We start from the raw sequence: 18,909 nt of genomic DNA, 5'->3' as shown, positions 1-18,909 counted from the left end.
CTTCGAATTTTTTAGTAACAATCAAAAACGAACATACTTAAATGTCATGTAAAATTCTGTTGTAATTACTTATTGTGTTGTTAAAATATGGCAACGCTCTACGCCGCCCAGATATTTGACATTTGATCAAAATATGTTAAATGCAGCGGTATCTGCTTGGAAGTCATTCCGAATATGCTGAAGTTATGGAGTTTATGTGCAGGCATGGACGTGGATGTAAGTATGCTGTAAGTATGTTGTATACTATTCAGTTCTTGATTATTGGCGCCCTTTACATATTCGCGGCATTAACGTCGTCCCAGTTGGTCGAATCCGCTTCCCGACGTCCAAGTTGGTTGGATCCGCCTCCCGACGTCCTGGCAGGATGGATCTCCCTCCCGACGTCCTGGCAGGATGGATCTCCCTCCCGACGTCCTGGCAGGATGGATCTCCCTCCCGACGTCCTGGCTGGATGAATCCGCCTCCCGGCCTCCTTGTTGGTTGGATCCTCCTTCCAGACGTCGAGGACCACTTATGTTGCGATCATGGAACTATATCTGATCTGAGTCTCAACGAGGCTTGGATACATGGAGACAGGACGGGGAAATATACACGTGATTAAAAAGGGGAAGCACATAAATACCAAGTGTCTTTTATTGTCAGCTGCTTTATTGAACGTGAAGACAAATACATGTAAATTAAACTCGTGAAAACATGCAATCTTGGAGAATGGGGAACTCCGGCAAACAGCAGTACTAATTCTCTTGTCAGCGATGTCCATGTCATAATCATCCTTATCGGGTTATGCTCAAAGTATGAATGATTGTAAGAACATATGATCAAGTCACATTCTAACGTAAATTTCAGATCTGAATGTCATATATGTAATTATCGTAATCTTGAAGACGGGGAATCTGAATGGCATATTTGTAATTATGCAACGATGTTTCCTGTTAACTTAGATTAACAAAAGGGTCGCTTATAGTAATATATATCACCCCTCATGTTTCATCTATAGTGTAGGTAGAGCAGCAGTCAGTTTGGTATGAATTCCCTTAAACGCCAAGTACGACAAAGCGTTATGGAACATATACTGTAGATCGGCAAGTCATCTACACTTGTACTAGTAGATCAATATATAAAAACAGACCGCATCAATATACTATTTTACAATACAACAATCTAATGAAAACTAGGTTAAATCGACATTGTCAAGGGTATCAAATGCAAACGTTTAGTTTTAAGTTTTCGGATGATGAAACGTGTTGGATTCATGATCAAATCACATCTTCATGTTATTCTACTGCTCCCTGATCCAGATAGGTGTCGAGGACATGGTGCCACGTTCCAGTTCTAAAGCTTTCTTGTACATCTTCAACCTGTAAAATGAGAGTAACTGCATAATAGTAACACTTCCAGCTTAATTTCGATCGCTTCACACATATACAGTCGGACCAGCTTAACACAGGGAGGACGGGTGACCAATTCAGGATAAAGCAGGATAAATAACCCTGCTTCCCTCAGGCATTAACCCTGCTTCCCTCAGGCATGCCTAAGGAGCGGCGAGGTAGCCTAGTCGATAAAGCCTTCGCTCCTCACGGCGAAGATCCGTGTTCGATTCCCCACATGGGTACAATGTATGAAGCCCACTTCTGGTGTTCCCCGCAGAGATATTGCTGGAATATTGCTAAAATCGGTGTAAAACTAAACTCACTCACTCACACTCAGACATGCCTAAATCCTTTTCATCACAGATTTGAAAACACGATTCGCTTCAATAAAGTTTCAGGTTTGCATGCACAATACCCTACTTGTAGGCTTCACAAAGCGGTAAATGTGTAAACCTATCTCACGTCAAACCTACCGTTAAGCTGACAAGCCAGATATAACTAAAGGAGTGCATTGCATATCATAGTAGACGAGTGTACTCACCGTACGATGTACAGGGATCCAGCCAGAACAATTATCAGTACGGCCACTCCTAACGCTGCTCCCAATGCAGTACGCTGAGAGGCCAGATTACTTGCGTTATCACAACGTTCAACCTCTACTGAAACACCAGTCAACTTAATATTAAGGTGGAACCGATCATTTGATATCATGAGTCTGGGTGGAGAGGGGTGGAGTGTGGGATTAGATGAGTGTTTTGTTATTCATTTTGCAAGGTGTGCTTCACAAAGAAAAATTGGCTCACAACATTCATGAGCTGCATCCTCCAACACAAAATCCAAGCCCCTTCCTAACTACCAGCAGAAGTTGTTTGGTCTGATTGTTTGTTGTTTAACGCCGCACTCAGCTAGATTCCAGCGGGATGTTGGCTGTCACTCCTGTGATCAAGAACATGCGCATCTATCTACACAATAAGGATACGATGACAAGTAAGTGTCCGCCAGGTCAGCGAGACTGGCATGTGTACAGACAGATACCTTAGTAACAATGAAAGGTGTACCAACAATAAGTAACAATGAAAGGTGTACCAACAATAAGTAACAATGAAAGGTGTACGTACAATAAGTAACACTGAAAGGTGTACCAACAATAAGTAACAATGAAAGGTGTACCAACAATAAGTAACACTGAAAGGTGTACCAATAGTAACAATGAAAGTAACACTGAAAGGTGTACCAACAATAAGTAACACTGAAAGGTGTACCAACAATAAGTAACACTGAAAGGTGTACCAACAATAAGTAACACTGAAAGGTGTACCAACAATAAGTAACACTGAAAGGTGTACCAACAATAAGTAACACTGAAAGGTGTACCAACAATAAGTAACAATGAAAGGTGTACGTACAATAAGTAACACTGAAAGGTGTACCAACAATAAGTAACAATGAAAGGTGTACCAACAATAAGTAACAATGAAAGGTGTACCAATAGTAAGTAACACTGAAAGGTGTACCAACAATAAGTAACACTGAAAGGTGTACCAACAATAAGTAACAAGGAAAGGTGTACCAACAATATGCAGGTGAGAGAAAGGTCGTACATACAGCTACAATGTATTGAAAGAGTGTAATGTTACCCAATAGTTTAATAGTTTTGTAAATTGACGTTCTAGATACAAGTGTTTTCGATGAACCCGATGTTTATAATTGCTTCGAAATCAGTGAAACTGGAGAATATCTGGTTCCGCAGATGAAGGGAACAGATGACCGCAACATTTTCTTGTAAACATACACTGAGGATCTATTTGATCATACAATATCAACGCTTCTACTCCGGTTACTGAACTATTACAGTACTATCCAAACATACTCATTTTAAGTGTGCCATTTCTACTAATTGGAAACTCAGTCATGGTTACTTCAAACGTACATTACTAGCACTGTGCTTCCTGCTCTCACCTTGGCAGAGGGGTGCCTTGTAATTATTGACACACCCCTCAGCGCAAACTCCGTTGAGTTTGTTACAGAACTGGTAATCTTTGCAGTGACCACATCGTGATGTGCAGTTGGATCCATACATTCCGTCCACACATTCATCTGAAATAATGAGAAGTTCGATATAGTCCTACAACAATGAAATATATAACATTTCAGCATGGCATATGAAGGAATTATCTCTAATTGAATCCATTGTATCTATTAATCATCTGGTCACAATTTGTGATTCCAGATTTATATCCTTCGTCTCATTTTATTTTCATCCTGTTCAGATGGGTATCAAGCGACATACACCGGACATCACATTCTCACCGCCCGTGACGTACAAATCGGTGAATATATTTCACTACTAAGGTAACCTAGTTGTGAGAACGTTTGTCATATCTATGGTTCTGGGTGCAGTTACAAGATGGAGAAAATAGGTGTTAAATACCTATTTCTGGGTACCCCGTCGTTGTATTGATGGCATACTGCTATCAGCAGAAAGCAGCCAAAACGAGCGTTATTCTCTCCATCCACGATGATGTTTCTGCTTCGTTAGAGTATCCTCGTGTAATGGCGTTCGGACACTTATCAACATTAACATACCTCGTCTCGATTATCTCATGAAAACATAATTACTAACTTAAAAAAATAACGATATCCTGAACAGAAACCATTATTCATAAATTTACAATGTCTGTGTGACGCACCACCTCAAGTTACAGCCCGGGTGAGCACTGCCATCTGACGAGATATTTGATATTTTGACAAAATCAAAAATAATCTTACAAAACTTGTTGCATGTGCGTTTCGGGTGTGCAGGTGATGTAAAGTAGTCCATCCTCAGAAAACAACACACACCTTCTGAATTCCATATACTAGTATGTATATATGTAACAACTATCTCAGATATATACAGGAATACACTATCGATCCTAGTGTGGTTCCTTCAAAACTACATTTTGTCCGAAAAACAACTTACAATTTGTTTTCAAATGGAACATTTCGCCAATGTATTCATACCGTGTATATTCCTGGTGTTCCGGGTCCAGCCATTGCTGAGTGCATGATTAAACAAATAACCAATCAGCCAAATCCTATCCCAGTAAGTATTGCACTAGATAAAGACACTATGTGGAGGTTGACCTCTACAAGCAACCGTCTCCCAAGATCCTCACCAACACAATATGGCTCCTCAAATCCAGGGTTGCATCCGTCTTCACAGATCGCACTGACTTTGTTGCAGGGAAGGTTGGACTTGCACTGGCCGCACTTATATTGACATTGGTTGCCAAAGAGACCGTCATCGCATGCTAAACAGAATACATGTATAACAATTTACTATCAGTTCAGTGTCATACACACACGTACCCTGTGATAATACACGTCTTGTAAGAATTGTATTAGAGAATAGAAAAAGGGTCTACAATAAGAAGTAACGTGTATTCCATTATCTTGAGCAAACTCTGGCTCCCGAATTCTATTTGTAGGATCTTCCATATCCATGACACTTTGTCTGAGGTATATGGCCAATGACGTGCTCATCCTAAGATAGCAGGTTTCATCTGAAACGTTGCTTCTAATGTCACTAATGACGTGTTGGAAGTTGGATATCAGATGGCCGCTGTGACCTAGCGTGTGTATTTCCGACCATAGAACAAAACAACAAAACATTTGCTCCCCACACTCACGTGTCTGGCAGGTGGAACCAGAGAATCCGGAATCACACGTACTCGGGCAGCGACCTGTGATCTTGTCACACACGTCTGCACAATGACACTGTTTGTCGCAATCGTCCCCAAACCAACCATCACTGCAAACTGGAGATGACCAAAGTTACCTACTACCGTTGTAAGTGATTTCTTTGCACGAAACGTTATTGTTACGTTGGGTGGGAGACTTTGAATTCAAACGAAATCTTCTTTTATGTCACCCATCAAAATGACGTTATATTAAACAAGAGCCAAAGGTAATTATTACTCGATCCAAGGCAGTCCATAATACATCAACTTGTCATTTATCCGTAAATGCCATATTCCAGTGACGTGTCTGTCAAACCCATCAAGCGGTGACATACCTAGACACAGACGTTACCTCGAAAGTAATCTATATATGCACGTTTTGGACTGGTGTATGGTTTTCTGGGTAAGGCTGCATCAACACATACCAAATATCTCCACCTCACATAGGGTGAGATACTCCCGTGGTGTACGAATAGTGACGGTGTTTCCAGTCAGTGGACGTCGACATGTCACATTCGCTATAGGGGGAGGTTCTCTAGTTGCCGGCCAGCTGTAGCAGATCTGGTCGCCGACGAATATCTTCATGCCGTTATTGCGTCCTCTCCCTGTTACAGAGGATATCATCAGATCAGCGTGAAGTTATACGAATGAGGAATTACACGTGTGCTTGTTTTGATATTCTCGTGAGTCAACAGTTTCACAGAGAATGCCACGCTCATGTATACTCAATATTCGATTTGAATCACAAAGGTTAACCGCAGTAACAACAAATAAATGTTAGTTTATACAAGATATATATACTATCGATCCTGATCGTGAGTCAACTCTTTCGTTCCGGTTCCCTTTATTATATCCACACAAAGAAAAGAGATATACATTTAAGAGGCACCATTTTAAAACATTTGGTTTTGACGATATATTGCAAGCATCTGTTACTGCTTGGAAAAGATATCTTTTGTGTGAATAATGTTTTCGATAGAAATGGGATCACGAGATCTTGTATAGTGGTACGTGATTTCCTGTATTGTTCATCTGCTAAAGTATAACAGTTTCATGCCTTGGCATAGCCATACGAACAATACCATATTTGTACCATATGCTGCTGAATGTTACGGTCGTTTCACTGTAAGCGTTACTCTCTCTAGTATTAAGAGATGTGTGGCCAGCATCCAATAGACATTCCATAAAAATTAATGTATATTAGCCATTTTAATGATATTACGACATTCGCCTGTATGAATAATGTCAACGTCTGAGGTCGGTTCTACTTGTACCTCTACCTGTTACTTCATCTGAAACGTTGCTTCTAATGTCACTAATGACGTGTTGGAAGTTGGATATCAAATGGCCGCTGTGACCTAGCGTGTGTATTTCCGACCATAGAACAAAACAACAAAACATTTGCTCCCCACACTCACGTGTCTGGCAGGTGGAACCAGAGAATCCGGAATCACACGTACTCGGGCAGCGACCTGTGATCTTGTCACACACGTCTGCACAATGGCACTGTTTGTCGCAATTGTCCCCAAACCAACCATCACTGCAAACTGGAGATGACCATAGTTACCTACTACCGTTCTAAGTGATTTCTTTGCACGAAACGTTATTGTTACGTTGGGTGGGAGACTTTGAATTCAAACGAAATCTTCTTTTATGTCACCCATCAAAATGACGTTATATTAAACAAGAGCCAAAGGTAATTATTACTCGATCCAAGGCAGTTCATAATACATCAACTTGTCATTTATCCGTAAATGCCATATTCCAGTGACGTAACAGTCAAACCCATCAAGCGGTGACATACCTAGACACAGACGTTACCTCGAAAGTATTCTATATATGCACGTTTTGGACTGGTGTATGGTTTTCTGGGTGAGGCTGCATCAACACATACCAAATATCTCCACCTCACATAGGGTGAGATACTCCCGTGGTGTACGAATAGTGACGGTGTTTCCAGTCAGTGGACGTCGACATGTCACATTCGCTATTGGGGGAGGTTCTCTAGTTGCCGGCCAGCTGTAGCAGATCTGGTCGCCGACGAATATCTTCATGCCGTTATTGCGTCCTCTCCCTGTTACAGTGCATATGATCAGATCGGCGTGAATTTACACGAATCAGGAATTACACGTGTGCTTGTTTTGATGTTCTCGTGAGTCAACAGTGCCACAGAGAATGTCACGCTCATGTATACTCAATATTCGATTTGAATCACAAAGGTTAACCGCAGTAACAACAAATAAATGTTAGTTTATACAAGATATATATACTATCGATCCTGATCGTGAGTCAACTCTGTCGTTCCGGTTCCCTTTATTATATCCACACAAAGAAAAGAGATACACATTTAAGAGGCACCATTTTAAAACATTTGGTTTTGACGATATATTGCAAGCATCTGTTACTGGTTGGAAAAGATATCTTTTGTGTGAATAATGTTTTCGATAGAAATGAGATCACGAGATCTTGTATAGTGGTACGTGATTTCCTGTATTGTTCATCTGCTAAAGTATAACAGTTTCATGCCTTGGCATAGCCATACGAATAATACCATATTTGTACCATATGCTGCTGAATGTTACGGTCGTTTCACTGTAAGCGTTACTCTCTCTAGTATTAAGAGATGTGTGGCCAGCATCCAATAGACATTCCATAAAAATCAATGTATATTAGACATTTTAATGATATTACGACATTCGCCTGTATGAATAATGTCAACGTCTGAGGTCGGTTCTACTTGTACGTCTACCTGTTTAGATGAACTCACTGTGTGAATACGATTCATAGAGTAAGAAGAATGAAACCATTCAGCATCTCTTGTACGACAGTCTTAGCATGATATGACTCTTGTTCTTTACTTCCATCGTCGTAAATGTTATATATCTGTTTTATTGCTATCGTTCTGAGGGACTACAAGTACTCTGTTTTTGTAGTGAATCATGTAGATTGTAAAAACATTATATTGATGAGCACCAACGTAAAGGGGTACTCACAAATCTCCCGGAGATACAATCGCATGTGAAGGAGCGTCTGGTTGGTGCTGGCACCGAGAAACACTTTCCAGTATGGCCTCCTGTCGCCCCTGTCAGTATGAGAACACGGACTGTCGATGAACAGAGTTGAAACTATTCCATCAACCGCATAGGATGATGTGAGATTCAGAGGCTGAGCTGTTTCTTCTTGTTCGAACCACACAGAACTCTGTGTGGTAGGCTTCCTCAACGCCACATTTCCTGATAAAGGTAAACACATTCAGTTGAGGATATGAACGTTTTTTCTGATTTCTAAAGAATCTAGCATTTTGTGGATAGAATATGTTCAAAGAAGACTATATAACCAAGTAGTCAGGGCCTGTCCATCCGATCACCAGACGACCTGAGCTACCACCTGCTAAATCTGTCCAATTAACCATCCTGACTAACTCATCGACTTTTGTGTTTCAAGGAAGGATAATTATTGCACTTATTTTACAACGTGCATGCACATGTGTGTGTTGATGCATGTTAGTATGGACTAACGTCCATGTTAAAGTACTGACCCAAGTTCTAGTTTAGTATAGATACCCTTTCGGACATGGTTGACCATCTCTGAGAGGACGGGTCCTTGTTTTATCCCCATAATTCCTAGCGCCAGGCAAGTATCACCTTTTAGCATATGTTCGTATGATGCCACCAGGATCAAACCGCCAACATTCAGCTCTCTGTGGACGCTCTATCCAGTAGACTATAGCTACATCATCAGTAAATTGTCCGTTAAATCCGTGAATAGGATATACACACTAGGCGATCGATTATTGATATTTACGTTTCTGGCAGTATTGACCAAACCATCCCTCTTGACATCGGTCCTCACCCCCGGGCAGGCTACAGGGGGAGGAGGGAAACACGGTACATGCCTCTGGGGTGCTACAATGGCATTCTCCAGCTGTAAAAGGAAATGTGAAATGTCTATAACATTGTGTATTAAGTGAATGAATGAGTAAGTTTGTTTTTACGCCGCTTTTAGCAATATTCCAGCAATGGGCTTCACACATTGTACCTATACGGGGAATCGAACCCGGGCCTTCGGCCGAACGAGCTGGGGTTTTAACCACTAGGCTACCCCACCGCCCCATTGTGTTTTTAACAGGGACCTTCAAGCAAGTGTTTTATCACATGAATGACATAACTAAAACATACAAATGCATTTAGTATAAATGAAGTGATCTCATTGAGTAAACATGACGTTTTGACGGTGTTTTTGCAAGCATTTGTCAAAGCGTACCTTGTAACCCAAGGCCTTCCATATACTAGTGTGCTCGGTGTACAATATCAGATATTGTTAAAATGATAAAACGACATGTACTTTTCCTATATGATTGTTCATTATAAACTTGCGAGCGCGCGTGTGTGCGTGTCTGCGCGCGAGTATGTGTGTGTGTGTGTTTCAACACATACATGTATATAATGAAGTTCATCAAGATTCAAGAGTGACATTCGTCCTCATAGTTTTCATATGTATTCAATTCACAATTTTTATCATTTTGATATTTTAGTAAATTACAGAGCGTAATCGCATATTTGCGTAACCGGATTTTATCTCACCAATTCCTGTGGTCCAGGAGTGGAAGCCCAGTAAAACCAAACACAAGCCCGTGATCGTTGACGGATCTGATTAAAAACAATGAAAATTGATATTCCTTATGTTACTTACTTTAAGTCCAAGAATTCTGCAAACTATTGTATAGATAGTCACGTAACAACGTCAGTAAATATATACAACTTTAAACGGCATTTACTTGGTGTAAGATACTACTATTCAACAGAATTAGTATCTTTGTAAGCGTGTCTTCTTGCTTAAAGTCGAACATCACTCTCTGCATTTAATATTCATGTATGATTTTAACCTCTCACCATCCTTACCATCCACACCAAGCCTGCGAAAAAGCTGACCTACAGCCTACATAGAGGGTTTAACGATTACTGTATGTCATTTAGAATATGAGAAAAACTGCCAGTCAGCGATAATGTTTTGTACTAGAATTAAACTTTTCTTAAAGACATTTGCGGTTTTTGCGGTCACACAGACAGCTCATTACGATAAATTCGTTAACTGTGTCTCAGGACACTAGATGACAGGTGGCGTTGTACAAGAACGTTTCATCTCGCATATTCCATGCAATAACTGACACGTGTAACTCCCAAATAATCAATATTAGAAACGACAGTGTAGAAGTGTTTAAAATTCATCTTTTTCCGGAATAGAGACGAACTTGAATAAAAACCGGATTCTGCATTTCGTTTGTTGTAATAGTCGGAAGTAGGTGGTTGAGCATCCCATTCACCCATTTCCGCCCTGCGAATAGTGAATCACTAAAATCACTAAAGGTCACATACCCCTGCTTAAATTATCGACTGTCACCGTGAAACACTGGCTCAACGGACTTAACTTTTGTTGATATAAATCTATCGTATCACATAAGGTTTCATTTTTTGCGACCCGTGAAGATCCGGGTTAGAACTGGTCTTCAGTAACCCCTGCTTGTCGTAAGAGGCGACTGAAGGGATAGGGTGGTCAGGCTCGCTGACTTGGTTGACACATGTCATCGATTCCCAATTGCGCAGATCGATGCTAATGCTGTCGATCACTGGATTGTCTGGTACAGACTCGATTATTTACAGATCGCCATATAGCTGGAATATTGCTGAGTGTGGCGTAAAACTGAACTCACTCACTGACTCATTATTTGCAAATCCTCATGTTTGATGTTCAGTAAACATCAATCTACCCTCTTCGAGGCATGGTGGCTACAGATAGTTTAACATTACTATATACATTTCGTTTCTTTAAAACCATGTCAAATAATGGCAAAGTGATGAATGATAGTATATTTGTATTAGTAACCTAGTATCACCTGTTTTATCGATCGCTATCTGATAGTAATTTAACACCTACCTTGATGATCCGACTGGGTTGTTCAGTACACAGTCCTTTATGACAATTGACTACATGAAGGTTGTAAAGATTAGGTATCTGATTATATAGAGATTACAATACCCCATTCGTAACATGAACTGCTACATATTTCTAGTGGATGATTGCATGAGCAGCAATCTATACTTCTGGTCATGATGACACAGCTAGGTCAATTCCTATCTCCATCCAATCTTCATCAAAGTCAGTGTCTAATAACGACAATTAGTCATATCTACGTGAAACCAGACACATTTACAAATCATGCTTTAACAGCTCCTTATGCTTAATACCCACCCCATCAGGACGTAGACTTGCCCTACACATCCGACCGAAGACACCACACATCAATAGCAGGTATCGCAATGGTAAAGGTTCTTCAGTTGTAAATGGTGTGTTCACCATTCAGCAGTGTATATAAGTTCTCTTATGCCTAAGTTTCCAGAGCATACACCAAATATCAGTTTTTTTGTAAGTACACATTTTGTTAATTTGTCGCTTTTGTGTATTGACAGTCATACAAAAATATGACAGTGCTACATCACCATAATCACACCCACCAGATCTGCTGTATTATGCTAACCATCTCAATCATGCTACGTTTTTCGTTACTGAGACTGCTGTATAAAACGGAAATCCCAAACACAACACAGTACATGACACCACATCTTGGAAACGAAACAGTTAAAAATATATAGTCCAAAATGTTAAAAACTGGAGGATGACAAGGGACATTCAAAAGTAAGATATGTAACCAATGGCAATGTACTATCAATGCAACGTTGCACTTCAATACATTTAACAAGACGTACATACCGTTTAGACTCATCTTTCCTCAAGGACAAATATGGACTGCTGGTTTATCCTGTGTCTGGGTCGTGAATAATGATGAGTGGACAGTGCGTAAAACGTTTGCGTCACTACACTGAAGTGCAGGCAACAGTTTAAGTAGATATTCAATTCCGACACGAGCACATCCTTGACAATTATCCCTCTTGAAGCCTTGAATGTATATGCTCGACACGATGGCCATATAGTCAACTTCTCCAAAAGGAGTTCTGCTTGCCGTTAGGGGCGGCTGAATGAGACAGGTGATCAGGCTCAGACACCATGAGCATACAGTCAACTGACGTCTCCTGTCGTCTATCAACTCTTCCCCAGGAGGAGTTCCGGGTATGCTTGCCGTTAGAGGCCACAGCATGAGACTGGTGATCAGGCTCAGACACCATGAGTATACAGTCAACTGGCGTCTCCTGTCGTCTATCAACTCTTCCCCAGGAGGAGTTCCGGGTATGCTTGCCGTTAGAGGCCACAGCATGAGACAGGTGATCAGGCTCAGACACCATGAGCATACAGTCAACTGACGTCAGTTGATATCCTGCCCCATCAGAGTGGATCATTGATATCAATCACTGGTTCATCTGATCCCGACATGATCATCTACAGGCCGCCGACCTACACCTGCACTATTGCTGAATGCTGAACAACCTATTAACAAGCCCGAATCACTTCATTCGTATTTAGGTTTATCTATTTCAAAACGATACAAACAAACTTGATGCATTATTTATAAAATGCAACAGGCAGTATACGTTTAGCTTTGCATTTAATCGATTGATAGGAAGATGGTCGGGGATTGTTGACAAACAAATTCACGAAGACTTAATCATTAAATACAGAATGGCTTACAAGAACCCGGTTATCTGTTCCTGTTAACGTTACCGCTGTCAGCTGGCCAGGGAGCTACTTGCATTTCTTTCTGAATATTTATCTAACATGGGACCTACAATTTTCTGGAAAATGTGACAACATACGCTAGAAAAAACATTCAGCTTCGGGATCGATAGTTTGGATTGATTCATTCTACTGTTTCAAGTTGCTTCTTACATTGCTGGTAAGGTGGCGTTGAATGTAAAGATTGCATCTGAAATACCGGTTCGGTCCGGAATAGAGCCGCCAAGCATTGTTCGTGTTTTACGCGATCATCAGACAAGGGAGATAACCTCAACACATGCGTATGTACGCTTTGTGCTCCTGGAGGTTACACAGACTTCTATAGTAACGTTATATATTTTTTTTAATCATCCAGGCTGTCAACAGCCATTTCATGTACACATTAGTACAGTCTGGCCTTTAAACTACAATAAAAACACAAATTCCGGCTAAATTTCCAAACACGAAGCTGAACACATCAACCCCAGTTCCGCACCAAATGTCACCTACTGGAACATATCTGTACACACAATAAGCATAAGTCATGGTGATAAAAATTACATAATGGATGTGCTTTTAAAAAATATATAAAATTCTTACACTATTTCATCCAATCACAGCTGTCACATGTCTCTATATCTTCAGCAGACGGTTTTCGCTCAGGGAGCATGCGATTTTCATTTAGTGTAGTGTAACCTGGAGAAGAAACTGGCGAATTCGGCTTGAAGCGTGTATATTTCCGCGGAAACAATCCTTTGCCACGACACCTCGATATATAGAGCGTTACGACAATGTGGACGATGTCAGATTCCCCTGTGACCTGATATCCCGTAGTTCGCTAACAGTTACTTTAAAAAAATGTGGAATCTGTGTTCATTGTTCAGTTGGAGCGAGCAATAAGAAACCCAATGCAGTTTCTGCTAAAACAAACCGGAACAGAAAATTCCAGAACCGGTGCAGCAACCCTGATATTCCATTAATTAAGAATTTCACTTTCTGCTGTGAGCCCCCGGTGAGTGAGTGAGTTTGGTTTTACGCCGTTTTTAGCAATATGCCAGCAATACCACGGCGGGGGACACCAGAAATGGGCTTCACACATTGTACCCATGTGGGGAATCGAACCCGAGTCTTCGGCGTGACGAGTGGATACTTTAACCTCTAGGATACCCAATCGCCCCTTTCTGCTGTGAGAATACAATGCATACTTTAATGAGGCGATAACAAGATCAGCTTGGTTTCAGTCAGAACTTGGACTACAGACTATAGACTATTTTGGTATAGACGTATTGTGGAAGGCAAATTGAATGCATTTATATGTGTAAGATGTTCAAGATACATTGATAAAGCTGTGTCAGTGTTTTAAGGAATGTGCCATTAATTATATATGTTAATAATAAACATTTTAGAAAAAGTGTCTGTTGCTGCTGTTTACTTTTACACCTTATACTTTGTGGGTTAACATAGAACTTCTTCCGACATTACCAGCACGAAAACCATTCAGACATTAACGCTGTTCCCTTTAAATTAAAGAAAATACAAACTATTTCGACAAAGGTTTCACATATTCACATAGGTAAATATGTTTACTTTGAATTATTTCCCTTTGACTGCAGAGGCGAGGAACCTCTGTATAGTGACCCGTGAAGATCCGGGTTAGAATTTATCTTCAGTAACCCATGCTTGTCGTAAGAGGCGACTAACGGAATCGGGTGGTCAGGCTCGCCGACTTGGTTGACACATGTCATCGTATCCCTACTGCTTAGATCGATGGTCATGCTGTTGATCACCGGATTGGCTGGTCCAGACTCGATTATTTAGCTGAAATACTGCCGAGTGCGGCGTAAAACTAAACTCGCTCACTCACCTCTGTATAGCATGAAAGGTCAATATACTCTCTCTGTGTCTCTCTCTCTGTCTATCTGTCTGTTTCCCTCTTTCTCCCTCCCTCTCTTTCTCACTCTCTTTCTCTCACCTTTTTCTCCAAGTAAAATTTGCAATACATTTTTCCAATCAGTCGCACAGATTTTTCAGGAAACGTTTACAAACACGCGTATACCGTATATAGGCGGTCTCTGAAATAGAAATTGTTCGGCTCTACGTTTTGGAGAGTAAAGGATATATGTTTGTAGGATTGATCTAAACTAAATGCGAATGCTAAAAACATACTCACTCACTCACTATGATATGTCAGCCATGATGGCACAAAAGACTTTACGACCTATGAATGAATTTGGTTTACGCCACCTTTAGCAATATCACGGCGGAGAACACAAGAACTGGGCTTCACACATTGTACCCATGTGGGGAATCGAACCCGGCTCTTCGGCGTAATGAGCGAACGTTTTAACCACTAGGCTACCCCACCGCCCCTTACAAATTAGAGGAGATGTCTCACAACTCACACATTGAGTTCAAGAACAAACGTTGGGGTAACTTCGTGATGAGAGCGTTGTTCGTCACGCCGAGGGTGTGGGGGGTAGATTCCCCACATGAATATACGGGTGAAGCCCTTTTCTAGGGGCCCCTGCGTGATTTCGCCGGAATATTGCTAAAAACGGCACAAAACTATACTCAGCCACTGAGGTCGAGAAGACATTGAGAGGAGCAATGTGGATAGCCTGGGTTAGATGTTGTTTGCAGGATAATTCGCATCAAAGATTTCCACTTTGAAAGGCGTTGAGTATTTAATATAACTACAATCAGGAGAATCCAAAGGGAATGTGGGAAGAAGATAAAATATATTTAGACACATTACAGTCTGATACATGTTCAAGCTCCCCATTACATCCACTGCATTGAATGTGCTGTAAAAATACATTGCTAATACGCTGCGGTATAAATATACGGTGTCGAGCGATTACCCCGATGTCCGTAGCATTGATTTGGAAATTTGGTCAGGGGAGATAACACTTCCGTGACTGTAAAGCGCTGATTTATCTGGCGTAGACTCACGCCTTAGACCTAGGTTGCTTTCTGCAACTGCAACCAGTTGCCTGTAACTAGTGTGTTATCAAGTAGGCCAGTCATATCACGGTATGTCATTATGACGAAGGAGGAAAGATCGCAGTGATATTGAAATGTATTTTGATAAAGATTTCTGTAAAGGTGTGCAGCTTAAACTTGAAGATTTTAATGATAGGTTAGAAGATATCATCAAAATGTTTGTATTATTATATGCGGATGATGCAGTTCTCTTGGCTTCAAATCCCAACGATCTTCAGCAAATGTTGGATTCTTTTCATGCCTATTGTTCCACATGGAAACTTAATGTCAATATTGCTAAAACAAAAGTTTTAATATTTGGCTGTTCAAAGAAAGATTACAAAATCCCATTTAAAATTGGAAATAACGTTCTGGACAATGTTAAAAAATACACATATTTGGTCGTAGCTTTCCAAAAAAGCAGAAGATTTACATTAACAAAAGAAACAGCTGTTGAAAAAGCCACAAAAGCAATGTATTTTATTGTTAGCAAAGGTCGGAAACTGCATCTAACATACGAATTACAATTTCGGAAACGTATTTGATTCCATTGTGTTGCCGATTCTTCTATATAGTTGTGAGGTTTGGGGATTCTAAAATACATCATTATTGGAAAAAGAACATTTAAACTTTCTTAAACAATTAGCACTGTTAAGAAAAAGCACCCCAAAGATTATGTTGTATGAGGAGTTTGGTAGAAACCCACTTGCAATTGATGTGAAATTGAAAATTATTTCGTTTTGGGGTCGACTTTTAACAGGTAAATCTTCCAAATTATCCTTACTTATCTTTAAATTACTTTTTAACGACACGCATTTTGGAAAAACTAAGCATAAATGGATAATGTATATTAAACATACGTTTGACGAAATTGGACTTAGTTATATCTGGAAATTTTGAAAACCTGAATTAACTAAAACATACAGTTAAATGTAAACTAGAAGATGCGTATAAGCAAGTGTGGCTATCTACGGTAGAACATTCATCAAAAGGTATCTTATATAGCTCCGTATCCAACTCAGATTTAAGGTTAAGTAAATATTTGTATATTTTAAATGATAAGTGTTCAAGGGCAGTGTTACGTTATGAAACAGCAAATCATAACTGACCGATTGAAACAGGCCGTTGGAGCAATATTCCAAAACGTGATAGATTATGTAAACTGTGTAACGGTAGCGACATTGGCGATGGATTTCATTATTTATTTATTTGTTCTCACTTTATAAATGCAAGAGTTAAATATTTAAAGCCATATTTTTATACAAGACCAAATTTTCATAAAATGTATACATTATTCAATAGCAATAAGATAGGTATTCTTAGAAAACTCGCTTATATATAACTATATATATATACTATATATATTTGTAACACATATGTAACCTCATATGCCGCTGTCTGCGGCCTGACTTGAAATAAAGTTCAGTTCAGATGCACTTCTCAGACCTCAACAGTTTCAGTAAATCAGATAAGCCCAGATCCGGGCTTCTCGCTACATTACTTTCATACCGTAAAATACTATTCAAGGGAGGTTTTTCGCCATCCATTCTATTTTATATTAATGTTATTGTATTGTGTTTTGTAACGCATTATTACAGATTTATGATAATAACATATATGAACACATAGACATGAATAGTTTTAAATACCTCTTGAAAAAGTCCTTCTGTTCCCAAAGTCTAACTCCTTAGCTCTTCTTAAAAGTTCCAGATATTTCATCTTGGCTGTATCGGTTTGTCTGAATGGAATAATGATATTAAAGTATTCTATAATTTCTGTCGATGTTCGTTTCATGTTATTTACATTATTAACTGAAATAAAAGCTAGTATGGATGAATCAACATCAGTTGAAATCGGTTGCCTAGTAACTTGCTTGCTATCAGTATCCACACAACAAATAGTAGAAGTAAAACCTACCCTCATTACAGGGTATTATTCACTATTGAGTTAATCATTTACAATTATAAGTTGTAATATTGTTTATGAAGTGGTGGTTGGGAACACACTAGTTAAAGTCATTGGTATGTCATGTCCACCACACTGCACAGAACGTACCCGGCCGTGGTAGAACTGAAACACTTTAGAAAGAGGCGTCAAGCCGCGTTCACACATTGACAGGCGCGTAGCAAGCCAATTTTTTCGTGTAAGTCCGATAGGTTGCATAGCTTTAGATAATTTAGATAATGCTGTGGACTTGCAACAATAATGTGTAAGCCCGGGCTTTGTTTGCTACGACCCTGTTGGTCGATGACCATGTAAAACGCAAAGGCATGCGTGACTATCACAATTATATTTTTCTGTATTATGTATACCTCTCCCAGTTACCAGTAACTACCGCGATTGCTGTGCACATGTCTGACGTAATCATATCCATTTGAAATTGGCCAGTCAGAGCACTCCACATGCATGCCCCGGTGACATGTAACAGAAACTGCAGCATATCTTCCGCCACGGAAATAGGCCTCCCCTGCATTCATCGACCAAGAAAGGGTATTCAGACACTCCTTATTGTATCGTGTTTGTTTGGCGCCATGATGTTTTAAGACCCTGGATTTACTAGTAATACAGGTCAGTATATACCAGTATATACACTATGCTCATGATACACTGCCGTATCTGTTCGACATTGTTTCCACGACACATAATGTAATATAATCTATACTCCTATCTGAACAGAGATAGAGGTCAGCAAATATGATAACAGATATCCTCCACCCACTCTCTCTCTCTCTCTCTCTCTCTCTCTCTCTCTCTCTCTCTCTCTCTCTCTCTCTCTCTCTCTCTCTCTCTCTCTCTCTCTCTCTCTCTCTCTCTCTCTCTCTCTCTCTCTCTCTCTCTCTCTCTCTCTCTCTGTTGTGGAATGGGGTTGTTGTTCTTATTAGCCTTGCAGGTGACCATGTGAATCTCAATGTGTGAGATACATGGTATCTGGCCCGGCGGCCACCCGTGTTGTAACCAAACAGACAGAGGGGTCAATGATAGACTATTGCTTAGGTCTACATTAAACTTCCCATCAAACTTCACACTATCCAGTAGGGGACTATCCCAAAGAATGCGTTATTACAGGGACCATCGAGAATGACAAGTGACAAAAGACTCCATATTATCCTTTAGATACCCATTAGAAGAAATGCCTTCTTTGTTTAGAATTAGTTACATTATCCCACAGG

General features: G+C 40.1%; 1 protein-coding gene and 1 long non-coding RNA gene across 2 annotated transcripts; both read right to left on the bottom strand.

The window, feature by feature from the left end:
• Positions 1-636: 636 nt before the first annotated feature.
• On the bottom strand, positions 637-11,975 carry LOC124280575. The gene is made up of 10 exons (XM_046716549.1): positions 11,861-11,975; positions 9,676-9,741; positions 8,897-9,016; positions 8,086-8,325; positions 6,987-7,166; positions 6,511-6,639; positions 4,529-4,663; positions 3,330-3,467; positions 1,912-2,029; positions 637-1,358 (listed from the first exon to the last, which is right to left on the bottom strand). Exons 1-10 carry the CDS (start codon positions 11,871-11,873, stop codon positions 1,280-1,282), a joined length of 1,218 nt encoding a protein of 405 aa, XP_046572505.1. The 5' UTR covers positions 11,874-11,975; the 3' UTR covers positions 637-1,279.
• Positions 11,976-16,287: 4,312 nt separating this feature from the next.
• On the bottom strand, positions 16,288-17,933 carry LOC124280589. Its single transcript, XR_006899720.1, has 3 exons — positions 17,795-17,933; positions 17,389-17,477; positions 16,288-16,332 (listed from the first exon to the last, which is right to left on the bottom strand). It is a non-coding gene; the product is annotated as an uncharacterized LOC124280589 (long non-coding RNA).
• Between the last annotated feature and the right edge of the window lie 976 nt (positions 17,934-18,909).

The sequence above is a fragment of the Haliotis rubra genome, unplaced genomic scaffold (genome assembly GCF_003918875.1).
Source record: "Haliotis rubra isolate DU_JTF1 unplaced genomic scaffold, ASM391887v1 Scf27, whole genome shotgun sequence".
NCBI lineage: Eukaryota > Metazoa > Mollusca > Gastropoda > Lepetellida > Haliotidae > Haliotis > Haliotis rubra.
This window is presented reverse-complemented; position numbering and strand designations above follow the sequence as displayed.

Coding starts and splice junctions, on each gene's coding strand:
- LOC124280575 (XM_046716549.1), bottom strand. Junction 4,664..6,510: donor TGGTTCCACCTGCCAGACAC/GTGAGTGTGGGG, acceptor TATTCTGTTTAG/CATGCGATGACGGTCTCTTT. Junction 3,468..4,528: donor TGAGGAGCCATATTGTGTTG/GTGAGGATCTTG, acceptor TCATTATTTCAG/ATGAATGTGTGGACGGAATG.